The following is an 18198-nucleotide window of genomic DNA, read 5'->3' on the forward strand; positions in this document are numbered from 1 at the left end:
TGAGAATCTCGCAAAGCTTTATTACTGAATCATAATGTTCATAGGTAAAAAAAGAAGATCGCCGGGTTGGCCTAGCCAGGTGTGTCGGCCAAACCCTAAAGATAACACATGCTTTGCAAGATTATGGGCCTCCGTATTGGAGGTCCTATACTCATGAGTAAACGAACATGAAATAAAGGTTGTTGCTCTGGCCTTAATTTCTTCGACAATGGCTTCAAAATCTGTTGAGCTTCCCTGCCTGATTGCATCTACCACCACCTTGCAATCAGAGGCCACCAGTAAATGGTTGATATAGAGATCTTCTGAAAGTGCTAATGCCTCCCGAACAGCTAGTGCTTCTAGCACCTGGGGGTTGTGCAGTCCCCTGAAAACGAGAGCTGACGCTCCCATGAACAAACCCCTCTCATCCCTGCAAACCACACGAACTGCGCCAAACGTGCCCGAGCGTGACACGGCCGCGTCCACATTGAGTTTGTAGTAATTTGTTGGTGGCGGAATCGACGTACGGGGTCGTAGTACTGCTATCCCATGTGCTTCCTCCTTCTTATTCAAAAACTCAATGTCTGATAAGTAAGCTTTGATGAAGTTGTCAGTGGCAAACGGAGTTTGGTATATATCTTCATGTATAGCTTTCCTCCTTGCACTCCAAATCGCCCATAAAGTAACAATCATCAACTGAAATTGCTCTGGTGGAAGAGACTCATTCATAGCAAACAGCCATAGCCGTGCGTCAGGTTCCGAAGTTGCCAACATGTGCTCGACCATCTCGGCTTCTGAAAGTGTCCACACACACCTAGACACATTACAGTCTAGCAAGGAATGCCGCCAGCTATCCTGCCCTCCACAGAGGGAGCAAGCACTCGTAGTGGCCATATGACGGTGGTTTAGGACATCTCCCGTAGGGAGTGAGTGTTGCGCCAATCGCCAAGTGAAAAATCATAGTTTCGGTGGTACTGGCATGTTCCATAGCGAGTTCCACCCCCTCATCTCATGTTCAGAGTTGGAAGGATCCTCCCTTTCCTCCAGCCATGCCTCGCGCCCGATCTTGATCTTGACAATCATCTTATAGGCTGACCGTACAGAAAAACGTCCCCTTGGATCATCATTTCATGCCCAGAAATCGTCCACATGCCGTGTACAGAGCGGGATTTGCAAGATCGCCTCCATGTCAATAGGTATGAACACCTGTCTTAGCAAGTCCTCTCGCCACGCAGCTCTAGTATGATCAATCAGATCAGAAACTAGTTGCGGCGGGTCAGCAACCAAAGAGGCCACCGGCTTCATCATTACGTCCCTTGGGATCCAACTATGTTGCCATATGTTCGTGGTAGTTCCATCACCAATACGCCGGATAGCTCCTTGGGTGATAATATCTCTCCCATCAAGTATAGATCGCCACACCTGAGAAGGATGTGGACCTAGTTGAGCTTCAAGGACTGAGCATTGTGGGAAATATGATGCTTTAAGGATTTGTGCACTAAGAGAGGAGGGATCATTCAGTAATCTCCAAATTTGCCGAGACAAAAGTGCCAAGTTAAAGATCTCTATATCCCGAAAGCCAAGTCCTCCCAAACTTTTCGGTCGGGTCATCAAATCCCAAGCTACCCAACATGGTTTCCTCTTGCCTCTCTTGCTTCCCCATCAAAATTGACGAATGAGTGACGTAATACTTTCACAAAGGCCTCTAGGTAATCTGAAGCAAGACATCGAAAAAACTGGTAAAGCTTGAGCCACAGATTTTATGAGAACCTTCTTTCCTGTCACTGATAAAAGTTTCTCCATCCATCCCTTTATCCTTTCCCAAACTCTTTCTCGTAAATATATATGCAACCTCTTACCAGGCCTATTCGCAGTGCTAATGGGCCGGCCCAGCAGGGTAGGCTCCGATTGGAGGACACACTTTAAGAGAAGGAAATGTTTTAGGCCCAGGCTTTGGCCCATTGCAACCTCTTAGCGGGCCTATTTTCAGTGCTTGCACTCTCTCGCGGGTCCACCCAACAGGTCTCCTCTCATACTTTTCCCCTGTTTGCTCCATCACTACTGTACCCAGTTTTCGCCGTCGGTCTCCTCCCCAGATCCACATCCACCCATCGCCATGGCGATCTCCTCCCACCTCCTCCTCCCGCTCCTCCTCGCGGCGGCGGCCGCCTCCACCTTCGCCGGCGCCAACGACCTGGTCGGCGAGCTCCAATCCCTCCGCTCCCGCTCCCCCGCCGGCGTGATCCACCTCACCGACACCTCCGTCACCCGCTTCCTCTCCTCGCCGGCCCCGCGCCCCTACTCCGTCCTCGTCTTCTTCGACGCCACCTCGCTCCACTCCAAGACCGACCTCCACCTCCCCCAGCTCCGCCGCGAGTTCGCGCTCCTCTCCGCCTCCTTCCACGCCAACAACCCCGACTCCTCCGACCTCTTCTTCGCCGACATCGAGTTCTCCGAGTCGCAGCACTCCTTCTCCCAGTTCGGCGTCAACTCCCTCCCCCACGTCCGCCTCATCCGCCCGGAGCACTCCCGCCTCGCCGACTCGGAGCAGATGGACCAGTCCCACTTCTCCCGCCTCGCCGATTCCATGGTCGAGTTCGTGGAGGCCCGCACCGGCCTCGAGGTCGGCCCCATCGTCCGCCCTCCTCTCGTCTCCCGCAACCAGATGATCCTGCTCGTCCTCCTGTTCCTGATCTCCATCCCGTTCGGCATCAAGAGGATCATGGAAGGGGACACCCTGCTTCATGACCGCAAGCTTTGGATGGCCGGGGCGCTGTTCGTCTACTTCTTCAGCGTGTCAGGGGGCATGTACGGGATCATCAGGCATACGCCCATGTTCATCACGGACCGGGAGGATCCAAACAAGCTCGTCTTCTTCTACCAGGGTTCAGGGATGCAGCTCGGCGCAGAGGGGTTTGCCGTTGGTTTCCTGTACACCCTCGTGGGGCTGATGATAGCTGTGGTGACACACTTGCTGGTGAAGGTGGAGAGCCTGCAGACACAGCGATTTGCGATGCTGGCAGTCATGGCCATCGGGTGGTGGGCAGTCAGGAAGGTGATTTACCTGGATAACTGGAAGACTGGGTACGGCATTCATACCTTCTGGCCCAGTAGCTGGAGGTAAATGTTGTCTCAACCGGCGATCGATGCTTATTTCCTTTGGTTGCAGAGGTATGTAATATTATCTCTTCTTTCTCTTGTTGTACAAATGATTTTCAATTCGAATATTGGGCATGATGAGTAGTATATTTTTAGCAATTCATGCAATCTCGTTAGATGAGTCAGAGAATTCAGCATTTTGGAAATGGTTGTATAGCTGAAACGAAATGTGCACCGATTTATAATGTCATATGTGATTCTCCGACTGTAATAACGAATAACATCAATTATGTTCAGCAAAAAACTGCTGGTTTTGTCGCAGAATTACTTTGGGACGCATCTCTCTACTTCTTTCCTCGATTCTGAAGACTAAGTATGACAGATAGACTTCTTTCGTTTCTTTCAGTTTCCCTCTGTAAATGCTCCTATGCTCCCTCAGCGTCATCACCAGTTAATCATTTTAAGGCATGACCATGGATATAGGAAAACCTATCTACTTCTACAAGAATGGAATCATAATTCTAGATTCACTGTGAAATATACTTCTATAATGTATATGCACTTTTATTTCAAGAAGCATATTTGAATTGGCATGCAATGTGACACGAAGGGAGTATGGTAGAGTGGTAGGTTGTCCTTTGTGGAATGTGATGACTTTGATGGTGTAATTTTTCTAGTGGGTATCACTGGCCAGGCCCTTCCTAAAACACTTTATGATAGACACTTCAATGACATCTAATCTAATTCACAATTTGTTATGTATGGGATGTACTCATAGACTGAGTATAGGTATCATAAACTGTATCTTAACAGTTAGGTAACAAGATTGTATTTATTTCGGTCAAGCATTCGTATATTGCCTTCACCTAGATTCACGTCCTGGACAATTGACCTTTTGTCCTGCAGTATGATTATATGAATATACCATGTGTCCTCCCCCATTTGTTAAAAAGATGTATGTATCGTCTGGATGTCTTGTCAGAGTAAGAGTTCGTTAACTAGAAGTTCTTGAACGGTTGGAGTTTGATGATGCTAGTATGAGTGACATGGAGATGACACCCTAGTAGTTAAAATTACTATAATTGATTAGTCTTTACAAATAAACTATGACAGAAATTTATTGTCAAGTTTGTATTTGGAGAGTACAAATCTGAAAGACAATACTGTGCTGGATGGAGTATCTATGTGTTTGGTGCTATTGGTTTCTCACTGTTGATTAGTTTGGCTGTAACCATATGTCTACATAATGTTGTTTAACATATTAATGCACGTTGGGACTCAGAAGCATAAGTATTTTAGGTTTGGTGCTATAATTAATTAGATATACATTGGCAAAATGATCTGCCAAATTTTCAAATACCCACATGATGATTCATATGATTCCATGTCTATTCCGAGAGTTAGTTTGGGAAGCTGCAATTCTTTCTTGTGTACTCCCTCTGTCTCGCAATATGAGTCCAAGCCCCACTCTACATATATGAAAATACCCCAGAAATTATGAAGGCTGAACCTTGACACAAGTCGTAAGAGTTGACCAAAATTTCACTTTGTTAACTGTAAGTTGTATGGAAATTTCGAGATTGATTCTACTCGTGAGTTAATCGACAACAACTATACATTTGTTAAGATCGGAGCATAACTAAATTGAGGGTCCCCGTCTAGTTTTGACCTTTGAATGATTTTCGTGATTGAAATTCAATTTGTTTTGGAGTTCAGAAAAAGGGCATAAACTCATGTTGGCTTTTCCCTGCCTCACGCACAAAGCAGTCACCTGAAACCAAGGACCACTGCCGGCCACACTAGGATCGCCATTTCCAGACGCCGCAGCTGCCCTCTCCTCCTGCCTCCTGCCTGCTCGCTGGCGCTGAGCGCTTCCACGATTGCTTGTGGTGCTGCCTGGCAGTTGTAGCCATCGTACCGCCACCATATTATGGTGCAATCCACTACCACTCCTATTCAGAATCTTCTCCATCTCTCAGAACTAGGGCGCTGGCCATCTTCTTTCTCCTTGGTTTGCCATCATGACCAAATTAAAGTTCCATATTTCCACTTGTATGAAACAATTGCTGTCTGCAGGGTACCATTTTCAAATCCTTTGATCTTCACCAAGATCCATGCCTAGTTTTTACTATCAAATCTGAGAGTGTTTGAGGTGTGAAGGAGAGAGAACATGAGAGGGCGAAATATGCTTCTGTCTGGGAGTGGGAGGAGCTAGTTTTACCACAGAGAAGCTGTAGTTGGTTATTAAATGGTTTGGCCCACTTGTAGATACTTTGTCACTTTGCGCTTGGGTAAGTTACATGCATGATTTTATCTAGATGAGATGGAACTATTAGCATGTACTCCTTCCCTCCCAAAATAAGTGGATTATACTAAAGTTAGTTCAAAGCTGGGACACTTATTTTAGGACGGGGGGAGTAGTAATTCAGATGTGTGCATTGTGAGTGCCCTTAGAGCAACTCCAACGGGCCGACCCAAACGGACGGCGCATTTGTCCGCTTTTTGTCCGTTTGGGTCGGCCGCCCGCCCAGCGTCCGCCCAGTTTTGCATTTGGGTCGGCAGTGCGCCCAACGCGCCAACCCATTCCATGCCCGCATTCAACTTTTAAATAAAAAGGGCCCGCGGCCGATCATGCCAGCGGCCATGTCTCATGCCGGCACCATGCCAACGCCGGCATACAATGCCGGCTTCAGAAAATATCACCACAGTTCATGCTTGAGCATGTCGGCCTGCATCTTCTCGAACCACGGCCTCTTGGTGACACGGTGTTGAGATCCACCTTCATGATCTCCACCCCGGTCATCATGCTCGCAAGAGCCACTTCTTTCGCCTTGGTCTTGGCGTTGGCGGCCTCGATCTCTAGCATCCTGGCTTGCTTCTCCGCCTCGAGCTCGAACATCTTGGCTTGCTTCTCCGCGTCAAGATCAAGCCTCCTCCTTTGGATCTCCATGAAAACATCCATTTGCTCCGCCTTGAAACGCCGGCGCTCCTCCTCCCTTGAGTCCTTCTTATTCATCATGCCGTCCACGCTTGCGATCAAGGCATTGGTGGCCGCATCTCGCTTGTCCTCCTTCTTGGAGTTGGTCTTCCCCCGCGGCCGTGCCGGCTCGCCCTCCCCAACATCCTCCACGGCTTTCTTCCCCCCGCGTGCCTTGAGTGCGGCATATTGTGCCTTGAACTTCTCTTCGTCCTTGATGATCCGATAGCAATGGGAGAGGTTGAAGCACTTGCCATTGTGTTGAACCTTGAATGCCTCCAAAGCTTGAAATGCCTACAAAATGTTTCCATGCAAGCATATGGGCAAGTGATAGCAAGGATGATCTTGATGACACAAAAGAGCGCGGCGGCCACGGCGGCGGCCTCATCCCTCGCGTCTGCGGCGTGCCTCCGGCCCTTCCTCTTGGCCGACTCCCTTGCCTGCTGTTCGGGCGTCAACGCCTTCTTCGGCTTGGTCGCGGCGGCGGTCTTGCGCGGGGCACGAGGCTTGCCTTTCCCGAAGGGGGCGACGACGCCGGACGAGGCGAGGGAGGCGAGGCCGGCGGCGTCGAGGTCGAGGTCGAGGTCGATGGCGTCGTCCATGGTTGGGGCGGGAGCGAGCGCGCGCGGATGGGAGCGTTTTTGGGGGAAATGGGGGGAAATGGTGGTGGCTGCCACTGACCGGCGGGCCCGGGGAGAAGAGTAGGCGCGTGCGCGCGTCCTTCTCGTGTCCGCGCCGACGCAAATCAGGCTCAAAATTGGGCCGGGAATGGGTCGCCCGCGGACGAAAAACGAACGCGCGTCCGTTTGGGTCGGCGCGTTGGGCCGCCACTTTTGTCTGCGCCGACCCAAACGGACGCGGGCGGACGAAATGGGTTGCCCCATTGGAGTTGCTCTTAGAACACAGGCCAAGGATGCACAAAATCTATGAAATACTTGAACGACATGGTCATAGGGATGGTACAAGAACATAGACCAAGGATGCACAATTTTTTTACTTTGAGCTTTATCAAGCCTGGCCAGGACCTGGCCTGGCCTGGGGTATGATCACGTTCACCTACTGCCCCACATGTGCAAAATCATTTGACCTAGCCTCGTTTGGACCAAAGTGAGCACACGTGATGTGTTGTTTTGTATCAATCAACGATTTGCGAGTTTGTAAATAGTGAGCAGGCTGGATAAGTTTGTATTTCCAGCATATTTCGCTCCATGACGATACTTAACCCAGTTAAATGGTACTCCCTCCGATCCAAAATAAGTGTCGGTTTTGAACTAAGGTTAGTTCAACCTTAGTTCAAAACTGCGACACAGCCTTAGTTCAAAACTGTGACACTTATTATGGATTGGAGGGAGTAGCAAATACTATATTTATTGCCACCCAACCCATGTCACAGCATTATAATAAGTGTACAGGTTGGAGATACTGCAATAACCGTGCTGGTGATTTTCTCACCTCGACTTGCATGTCTTTCCACGAATATGGGCATATATTGTGAAATGGAGGGAACATGGGGAGTAGTCATTCTGGTGGATACTTTGGAAATTCATTCGTGATTCCAATCTATACCGCCTCTTTACAAGTACATGTTGGTAAATGGCATTACGAATTAGTACCATAAAAGTATTTTTAACAATAATTCTAATGATATTCATCTGAGTAGTCGAGATGTTTCCCAGTATTTAGGGTGAGCATTTGGCAAACCACATGCTGAACCATATTTTTTCTAATTCACCACATCAGACCAGATTTTACAGCAGCTGTCCTTGTTTGAGTCTGGTTTAAGTTATCAGTTTGTTGGATTTTTCGCTGCTAAATGGGGTGCGATGTAACGATACTTCAAATTCATGTTTATCTGACATTTAAAAGGAAAACAACCAAATGTAGGCTATACTCATACAAAGAGTCTAACATTGAATTATCTGGCATGCCTGAGATACGGACAAACTTTGTGGCTACCATAGTCAATGCACATTGTATGTAATGGCATACTTATTCGTTCATCTTGTTTCCACATCGTCTTGTCTACTGACAGCCAATGAAGAAAAGAAAAGTTAACTGGCATGACTTGAGTTATTTCCTTACTGTCTTGTGCCCATGTTGGGACTATAAATTTTGTTAGATTAGCCAATTTAATGCCTTTGTATTCATCATCTTCTAAGGACACATCCTGCAATATGTATCCATTATGATCACAGTGATGCTGTGGGTAAAAGTTTGAACAAGAAATAGCAGCCAAAGCATGGGAGCATGAAATGCATTGGACTAGTATAAAACACTTGTGTGTGGGCCATTTTTTCAGTTTTACTAGTTGAGAGCTAGCAATATTGTCTTAAAGCTGCCTCTTTCTCAGTTAATAGTTCTCTGGTCACCTGTTATGCTACTTGTGTTGATTTATATGAATACACTGGACAGTTAAACAATGCGATGTTAGAGAATTTGCGTTTTAAACCGTGTCCATGCTTGAGGTGTAATTTATGCTCTGGACCTAGTTAGCTAGAATGCAGTTTATTTTACTAAAATAAGGCATATTTATTCTGCTTGCCTTCTACGGTAACAGTTTTTTTTTAAAATCAAGTCTAATGCTGATATGGACAAATATTTAACTGTCTGCTTGTTTTTCATTTCAGGACGTGGAGTCATCCATCCAGATCGACCATACTGAGATAGAGCATCATTTTGGTTGTAACGTCGTACTACCAAGTTTAGCATTTCAATTCTCTGGTGCTTTATTGTGGAATATAGAGAACCGAGTCATTTTATACCGAGGATTTTAACTTGCAGTATTGCTTGAACATTGGTAAATCCTATTTAGCTGATATCTCTGATATCTCTTCTCAGGCAGTAACACCAGCCGAGGATATTAACCATGGACTCGTCTGGGTAATCTTATGATAGTATGGTAGGCTATAGCTAATATGTCGTCTTTGTTAGTAACCCGTGAGTTATTCGTCAAACATCTTGGTGAATGCTTTCTGCATCTTTGCTACCCATTGCCAGTCAGCTGGTCCGAGGAAAAGAGACGGAGGTGGTTGCTTTGTTGCCAGCATTAGTTGGCAATGACCTGTTGAGTGGTTGGGCAGGGCCATTGGCACACCTCTTGAGGCAAATGCTCTGCCTGTGTTGTGTTCGGTCTCGGAAGCACGTGAGATGCATTCACGCTTGCATTATCGCCCTGAGAAAACGCGCAAGGGTATTTTCAAATCGGTACCTCATTGTCTGTCTTTGTTCTCTAGGTTTGCTTGATCATATATCCTCACGGTCCATGTCTTCTGCTCTCTAGGTCCGTTTGACCCGCCCTTGCTGTTTGGATTTTATGCCTATTTAACGAAAAAGGGTTTCACCTCTTTATATTACTCCCCCGTTCCTTTTTACTCTGCATATTAGGTTTGTTTGAAGTCAAACTCTTCAAAGTTTGATCAAGTTTATACAAAAAATTTACTAACATTCACATAACAACACAAATATCATTAGATTCCTTTTGGAATATATTTTCATATTATATTTATTCTGTATAATAGATACTAATATTTTTAATATAAATTTGGTCAAACTTAGCATAGTTTGACTTCAGACAAATCTAATACGCGGAGTAAAAATGACTGGAGGGAGTATAAAGCAATCATCACACCATCACCGCACAAAACACACCCCCAAGACAAGCATTGTTTCAATCTGGCCTTGTTAGCCAAACAAGCGTGGCGCCTGCTTGATAACCCTGATTCCCTATGTGCTATCATTTTGAGAGCTAAATATTTTTCAGATGGAGATTTAATGAATATGAGTCTGAAAAAAGGATCCTCTTTCACTTGGCAAAGCATTATGGCCGGAGTGGATTCTCTCAAAAAAGGTTATATTTGGAAAGTTGGTAATGGACAGAATATTGATATCTGGAGAGATGCATGGATCCCGAATGGGGCAAATAGGAAAATTATCACTCCTAGAAGAGGGCAGCTTCTAACAAAAGATTTTGATCTTATAGATCCAATCAACAATTGCTGGGATGAAGATTTGGTAAGACAAATGTTGTGGCCAATTGATGTCCAGAGGGTGCTTACGATCCCCCTCCCCACGTATGACATGTCGGATTTCATAGCTTGAAGCTTTACAAAGAATGGATTGTTCACGGTTCGTTCTGGTTATCTGAAGGAATGGAAAACGCAATATGGGAGGAAATTGCAACTCAGATGGCATTGGAGGAATAAATGTCAATACTATTTGGAGCAAGATTTGGAAATTATCTTGTCCAGCAAAAGTGAAGATCTTTATTTGGCGTACCTTACATAGAACCCTCCCGTGTCGTGTTACACTTGCTAATAGACATATGAAAGTTTCGCCCACCTGCCCATCATGTTCGAACGGGCATGAAGATACTAAACACTTATTATTTTTATGTCAAAGGGCAAAAGAGGTGTGAGAGAAACTGGGATTGCACGAAGCCATTAAAAAGCCTGTGCGGTCGATCATGCGGGAGAGGCAGTACTTGAATTTCTAATTTTTATGCCAGAACATGAGCTATCTACAGTGGGCATACAGAATGTTCGCGAACTGATCGCTATAACAGCCTGGTATTTATGGTGGGAAAGGCGTTTGCTAGTTCATCAGGGGAAGATCCAAGATGCATACCAAATTTCGATGGGAGACCGTGCTACGATGACGAACTATGTTATTGCCCAATCCTCCAAGGCAACAAATAAAATAGAGGGATGGACGAGACCCCCTCTAGGTTTTGTGAAATTAAATGTCGATGCTTCTTTCAATCAAGACATGCTTAGAGGCACAGCGGGAGCTGTACTTAGAGATGATAAAGGAAGATTTATTGTTGGAGGGAATTGGAAGATGGATTGATGTGCAGATGTTTTAACAGCAGAAGCCATGGCATTACGTTTTGGCTTATTACTTGCACAAAAGGCGGGAAGTAACCGACTTGTTGTTAACTCCGACAATATGAAAGTAATTGACACGATGAAGAATGGAGGACATACAGCAGGAGCGGCTGCAACTGTGTTTTATGATTGTTATTTTTTGACTTGTGATTTTTCGTTAGTTAGATTTGAACACTGTAATAGGAAGGCAAACAAAGTAGCTCATGAAGCTGCTAGAGTAGCCAATTTTTCTGAGACAAGGGATTGGTTTGAGGAACCTATGAACGATATTGTAAATTTTCTTATAGACGATGTAACCATTATTACTAATAAATAAAGAGGATGTTTTAGTTAAAAAAACACACACCCAAGACAAGATATAAAGATGCCGGCCTCCGACACACCACCCTACACTACTAGAGAAAATCTTACTAGTGGCGCTGGTTTTTTTACATACCAGTAGCGCGGGCACGCGCGCTACTGCTAGGGCACTACAACTATTAATTAACAGTAGCGCGCTTCTAAGCCAGCGCTACAGCTAAGATACTTAGTAGTAGCGTTTATTTGTCTACCAACGCTACTACTATCATCACATAGTAGTAGCGCCCTATTTTCTCCCCACGCTACAACCAGGCAAATATAAATAAATAAAAAGTCAGATGCAATATTCATGGAAATCAAGACAAGTCTAGTACAAATAAACTAAGTTCACAGAACCATCTCACAAACATTAACGACTAAGTTCACAGAACCATCTCACAAACATTAACGACAATATCACATTTAATATAACCACATAATCCCACAAACCCATATATAGTAGTCAACAATGCATGTATAAATCATAGTTGATAAGTCTACTAGGTAGTCATACTAGCATATATATGGTTCAGCAGCCACACGCAAGCATATGTAGTTCTAGATGATATCGATTACAACCATCATCCTCAAGCCTGGGCGGTGGGTGTTCCTGATAGTAATTAGGATTGCCTGTCCAACATGAAGATTCTTGCCGACGAGGAAGCTCTTCCATCCAACCGAGTTGAAGTGTGTGCGACCGTCTGTGTCCATGCCGTACGCACAAGTGGTGACGGAGCCCCTCGCGGTAAGGCGTATTCCAGCAGAGCCTTCTTCATCAGGCTTGATACCACAACTCTCAGATAGGCTTTTTGGCAATCTCCGAATAAGAAAAACATATCAATTAATAAGTAGCCTCACACATTCTACACTATCAAAAGACAGTACTACATTTCTGCTAAGCATGAATTCTACTAATAAGTATATATGGATTCTACACTATTAACAGTCCTCTGGATTCTACACGAAGCATATATATCATCGGATTCACTAAGCATATAGATCATCGGATTCACTTAGCATATAAGATTCACTAAGCATATATATCATCGGACTCTACACTAAGTATAACAATAAAGCATATATATCATTGGATTCACTAAGCACATAGATCATCGGATTCACTATGCATATAAGATTCACTAAGCATATATATCATCGGACTCTATACTAAGTATAACAATAAATCATATCATCAAATTACTCTAAAAACAAAATATATCATCAGATTCACTAAGCATATATATCATCGGACTCTACACTAAGTATAACAATAAAGCATATCATCAAATTACTCTAAAAACTACAGTAAATGCAACATACCATGATATGCCGATCAACCATGGTACTTGTCAGGCGGGTCACGAATGGCACCCCGACGAAGTCAGCACGTGGCGGAATGATGTCCCATAGGTTGCACACCTCCTCCTCACTCAACCTCATTCTTTGAGCTACGATGGCTTCACCAAGTGGGTCGTCATCATCATAATCATCCTCATAATCTTCTGCTTTGTTGACATAAATCACGACCAGCTTGGGTCTTTCTGCTCTGAAGGAGAAGCTGATCAACTCACCATCGGTGATACACATGTGGGCGATGAAACGGACCCATCCATCTCCTCCCACCCGCGTCATATTTTGTCCTTTCTCGACCTCCATAGTGTAGGGCCCTAGGAGCCTCAAAGGTCACAGAGTCTCCGGTCAGCTTATTGAATTCTAACCTCACATTGCATGGGATGATCTGTGTACAAAAAGCAAAATGATATATACACGATGCATTAATGCCAATAACACTAAAAACAAAATAGTAGTTACTAGTTTCATATAATTTATTACCGCCACATGAAGAAAACTAGACTCGAAGTAGATGCCGAACAGCGTGCCAGTTGCAAGGCTGCTGGCGCACCTTGACTTGCACCGTCAACATGGTGGTGGTGGTGGTGGCACCATTTCCCTAAAGAAATATGATTAAAGGATTAACGATCCAAAAAGTAAACATAAAGTTTTCAATACACATCAGGTTTTGAATAATATACACATCAGGTTCACATCATAGAGAATACACATGAGGTTCACATGGCAAGCAAAATAACAACTAAATTGTAGTTCAGTTCAGACAATAACCTAATAGAGATCATGTAACCCACACAGAGCCTAATAATAAGATAAATGGCATGTTTCCATTATTGCGCAAGCAGACAAGCAAAAGTAGTTCAATCCAGGGGAACACTTTATCTATTCCCACATCCAAAAGTTGAACCAGCTTAGAATCTTCCAAAACAGCACGACACAAGATTCACAAAACACAATAAGTAAACATCCATTCCACCTTTGGCATCAGATGCACAATAATTAAAACTATAAAAGGCAAACCCCCCCCCTTTTCGATCACATACAACTCTCTGTCTATCTGTGTTTTTTTTTCTGAAATTTACCAAAAATGGGCTCACTAACAACATCAGATGGATATCGATTTGGGTCCATAGGGGGCTTTGTCAATTTACACCCTGCTCCTTTGCCTAAAGAGGCATTGCAAAATTGACAAAGCCCCCTATGGAGAACAAGGACGCAAAGTTTATGTACAAAGATTCAGTTGCAGAAACAGAATTCACAAGTGGCTGAAAATGTAGCCAACATTTTCTACTACGAAATATAAGCACCAGACTAAGAGGTAATACAAGGGAAGAACAATCGCACACACAGACAAAATATAAGCATTTTTTCGAAATGGGTGTTAGCATATATTCAAATGCGCACCATAACAACTTGGCAATTTGAGCATCACCACATACAGATACTCTCTTCAACCTGAAAGAGTATCGAATCAAGCATTGATTTTTCCATGAAACCACATAACAGTGAGGGCTTCTTGGTCATATCTTTATATGCATCAACAAAGAAGCTAGTGGATCAAATTTACACATAGGGTAGCTCACCAGGATACATGCATCTAGACCTTTAAGAAGAACTGGCACAATCAACATCATTCAGATGAAAGGAGGAGCATTCACGACATAACCCTAGTGTCAAAAAAGAACCCCCTCTCTAAACTCTAGAACACTAGGCACCGCCTCCGCCACCACTGCTCCAGGGGCACCAACCAAGAATTGAAACCCAAGTTTCAATTATATGTGCTAAAATCCTCTACTTCTCTAGCTACTTCTCTCTACTCTCTCCTAAGTTTCAGTGAGCAACAAAAAGCCTCTACTTCTCTCACCTAACCCCTCTCTCTACTCTCTTCCCAATCATGCGAGGAAACAAGCCTGGAACACGTCGCATTGAAGCGTGGAGCCACCGTGCAATCCCTAAATCCCAAAACACGGTGAGCCGCCGCGGCAAATCGATTGGAGCCTAGCTAGTGTGGCGCGCACAGGGAGGAGGAGATCGAGGGGGACTTACGGGGCTGGAGTGTCGGAGGAGGCAAGAGGCGACCGCGCGTGGTGGCAGCGCACGGCACCGTCGACGGGGGTTAGGCGTCCGGGGACGAACCCTAACCACAGCGGCATTATCGGGCGGAGGGGATCGATTGTGAGAGTGAGGGGGTGCGGGGGCGCTCGGGCTGGTTTTCTTTTCCTCTAGTAGTAGCGCTGGTTAGAGGCCGGCGCTACTGTTAAGCCCACCAGCTGTGGCGCCCGTTCAAAACAAACGCTACAGGTAAGTGGGCTTCTATTTTGGCCCTGCGGCCCATGTAACAGTAGTGCGGCCCAAGCTAACAAACGCTGCTGTTATTTATTAGTAGTAGCTTGTTTTCTACCAAGCGCTACTGGTAAATACTAGTAGCATGGGGTCATAAACAGGCGCTATTGGTAAACTTCTATCTATAAGCATTTTCCTAGTAGTGCTACCGACAACCAAGCAAACTACAGACGAGCAAGGAGGATAGCATGGAGCTGTCGGAGACCTCCACCATGAGCATCCACAATAGAGGTGAGTCGGACAACAACGAAGCCAAGACTCCAAATCGAGGCCTCCCGGAAGCGTACACCGATAGCCACCATCGCCCGATCCTGAACATTAGGTTTTTACCCGGAGCAAGACGACATGAGTGGGACCGCCGCGATGGAGCCTTCAGGAAGGATATGGCGTCAACGGCCACCGTCGCCATCGGCCAGTCAAAGGACTGGGCAAGTGGTGTACCCCGATGCTCACACCCCTCCGTCACACCCTAACTCTATCAATCACCCCCAACCACGATGTAGCCATGGTTGCCCGCCCGCAGCTGAGATGCACACTTTGCTCACAAATGCCGCGCCACTTTGACGCCCCTGATTCAATCGTACACTAATCATGCACGCAAATGTGTACGATCAAGATCGGGGACTCACGAGAAGATATCACAACACAACTCTAAAAGTAAAATAAGTCATACAAGCATCATATTACAATCCAGGGGCCTCGAGGGCTCGAATACAAGGGCTCGAACATAAACGAGTCAGCGGAAGCAACAATATCTGAGTACAGACATAAGTTAAGCAAGTTGCCATAAGATGGCTAACACAAACTGGGATACAGATCCAAAGAGGTGCAGGCCTCCTACCTGGGATCCTCCTAAACTACTCCTCGTCGTCGGCGGCTTGAACGTAGTAGTAGGCACCCGTAGTGTAGTAGGGGTCGTCGTCGACGGTGGCGTCTGGCTCCTGGGCTCCAACGTCTGGTTGCGGCATCCGAGAAGAAGAGGAAAAAGGGGGGAAAGAGGGAGCAAAGCAACCGTGAGTACTCATCCAAAGTACTCGCAAGCAAGGATCTACACTACATATGTATGGGTATATGTGTAAAGAGGGAATATTGTTGGACTGAACTGCAGAATGCCAAAATAAGAGGGGGATAGCTAGTCCTATCGAAGACTACGCTTCTGGCAGCCTCCGTCTTGTAGCATGTAGAAGAGAGTAGATTGAAGTCCACCAAGTATCATCGCATAGCATAATCCTACCCGGCTATCCTCCCCTCGTCGCCTTGTGGGAAAGCGATCACCGGGTTGTCTCTGGAACTTGTCTAGGTGTGTTTTATTAAGTATCCGGTTCTAGTTGTCATAAGGTCAAGGTACAACTCCGGGTCGTCCTTTTACCGAGGGACACGGCTATTTGAATAGATAAACTTCCCTGCAGGGGTGCACCACATTTCCCAACATGCTCGATCCCTCTGGCCGGGCACACTTTCCTGGGTCATGCCCGGCCTCAGAAGTTCAACACGTCGCAACCCCACCTAGGCACAACAGAGAGGTCAGCATGCCGGTCTAAATCCTATGCACGCAGGGGTCTGGGCCCAGCGCCCATTGCACACCTGCACGTTGCGAGGGCGGCCAGTGAGCACACCTAGCAACCTCCATTACAAAGGAAGTTGTGTTACACGGTCCAACCCGGTGCGCGCCGCTCAATTGCTGACGTCAAGAAGGCTTCGGCTGATACCACGACGTCGAGTGCCCATAATTGTTCCCGCGTAGTTGGTTAGTGCGTATAGGCTAGTGGCTAGACTCACATCAAATACCAAGATCTCGTTAAGCGCGTTATTATGAAGTAACCGCGAATGCTGACCAGGGCCAGGCCCACCTCTCGCCTAGGTGGTCTCAACCTGCCCTGTCGCTCCGCCACAAACATCCACACAGAGGGCCGTCGAGATAAATGTCCTTTCAGGCCCCAAACCGTGAATCACTCACGGGTACTCTACGAGCCGACCCGACTTTAGTCACCATCTGTATAGTATGTAAGTATGTATAGTATATACCCGTGATCACCTCCCGAATGATCACGACCCAATAGTATAGCATGGCAGACGGACAAGAATGTAGGGCCACAGATGATAAACTAGCATCCTATACTAAGCCTTTAGGATCGCAGGTAAGGTATCAACAACTGTAGTAACAATGACATGCTATGCAACAGAATAGGATTAATCGAGAACAGTAACAGGCTACACTACTCTAATGCAAGCGGTAGAGGAAAGAATAGGCGATATCTGGCGATCAAGGGGGGGGCTTGCCTGGTTGCTCTGGCAAGGAGGGGTCGTCAACTCCGTAGTCGACCGAGGCATCAGCGGCGTCGGCCTCGTAGTCTACCGGAGAGAAGAGGGGGAAGAAACAATAAATATAATGCAAACATAAGCATGACGATGCATGACATGACAATGAGCGGTGCTAGGTGTGCACTAATGCGGTAGTAGGATGATACCGGTGAAGGGGGAAACATCCGGGAAAGTATCCCCGGTGTTTCGCGTTTTCAGACAGATGAACTAGAGGTTTGCAGGTTCGCTATGCTAGGAACATGTGGCTGGCGAACGGGCTGCGTATTTGTATTCGTCTCATCGATCTGACCAACTTTCATGTATAAAGTTTTTCATCCGAGCTACGGTTTATTTTATATTAATTTACAAAGTTTTAATCACTTTTAGAATTAACAGAATTAATTTAATTCGAAATTCATTTTATGACATCATCATGATGTCAGCGGTCAACTCTGACCGTTGACTAAGTCATCCTGGTAGGTGGGTCCTGTATGTCATAGACTAATACCACTAATCAGGTTTAGTTAGTCTAACTAAATGATTAGGTTAATCTAAACATGATTAATTAAGTTAATTTATTATTATTTTAATTATATTTTTATTTTTATTCTTATTCTTTTTTTTATTTTTTTAACACGTTCAGGGGTGGGGCCCTCCTGTCATTGGCCCAGGGGCCCTTAGTGGGCACGGACGCTATGGGTAACGGGCACCGGGCGCTGGGCGTCTGTGCCCGAGGCGGGGCGAACCTAACAGCGAGGGGGGCCGGCCGGGGCGAGGTCGCCGGCGACCTGGGAAGCCGTCGGACAGACCCGTGGAGGGGGGAATGCGGCGGCGGCCGCGTGGCTGAAGCGGGAGTCGCGACGCGGCGGCAGGGCGCTGGCAGCAAGGGCGACGACGGTGCAAGGGAGCGGCAGCAACTCGGGCGGC

General features: G+C 46.0%; 1 protein-coding gene across 1 annotated transcript; it reads left to right on the plus strand.

Moving 5' to 3' along the window:
* Positions 1 to 1995: 1995 nt before the first annotated feature.
* LOC123156723 (probable dolichyl-diphosphooligosaccharide--protein glycosyltransferase subunit 3) lies at positions 1996 to 8939 on the plus strand. The gene is made up of 2 exons (XM_044574891.1): positions 1996 to 3150; positions 8683 to 8939. Exon 1 carries the CDS (start codon positions 2096 to 2098, stop codon positions 3101 to 3103), a length of 1008 nt encoding a protein of 335 aa, XP_044430826.1. The 5' UTR covers positions 1996 to 2095; the 3' UTR covers positions 3104 to 3150; positions 8683 to 8939.
* Positions 8940 to 18198: the final 9259 nt, after the last annotated feature.

The sequence above is a fragment of the Triticum aestivum genome, chromosome 7B (assembly GCF_018294505.1).
Source record: "Triticum aestivum cultivar Chinese Spring chromosome 7B, IWGSC CS RefSeq v2.1, whole genome shotgun sequence".
NCBI lineage: Eukaryota > Viridiplantae > Streptophyta > Magnoliopsida > Poales > Poaceae > Triticum > Triticum aestivum.

Bases quoted from the DNA above. Each gene is read 5' to 3' on its own strand.
- LOC123156723 (XM_044574891.1), top strand. From the start codon at position 2,096: ATGGCGATCTCCTCCCACCTCCTCCTCCCGCTCCTCCTCGCGGCGGCG.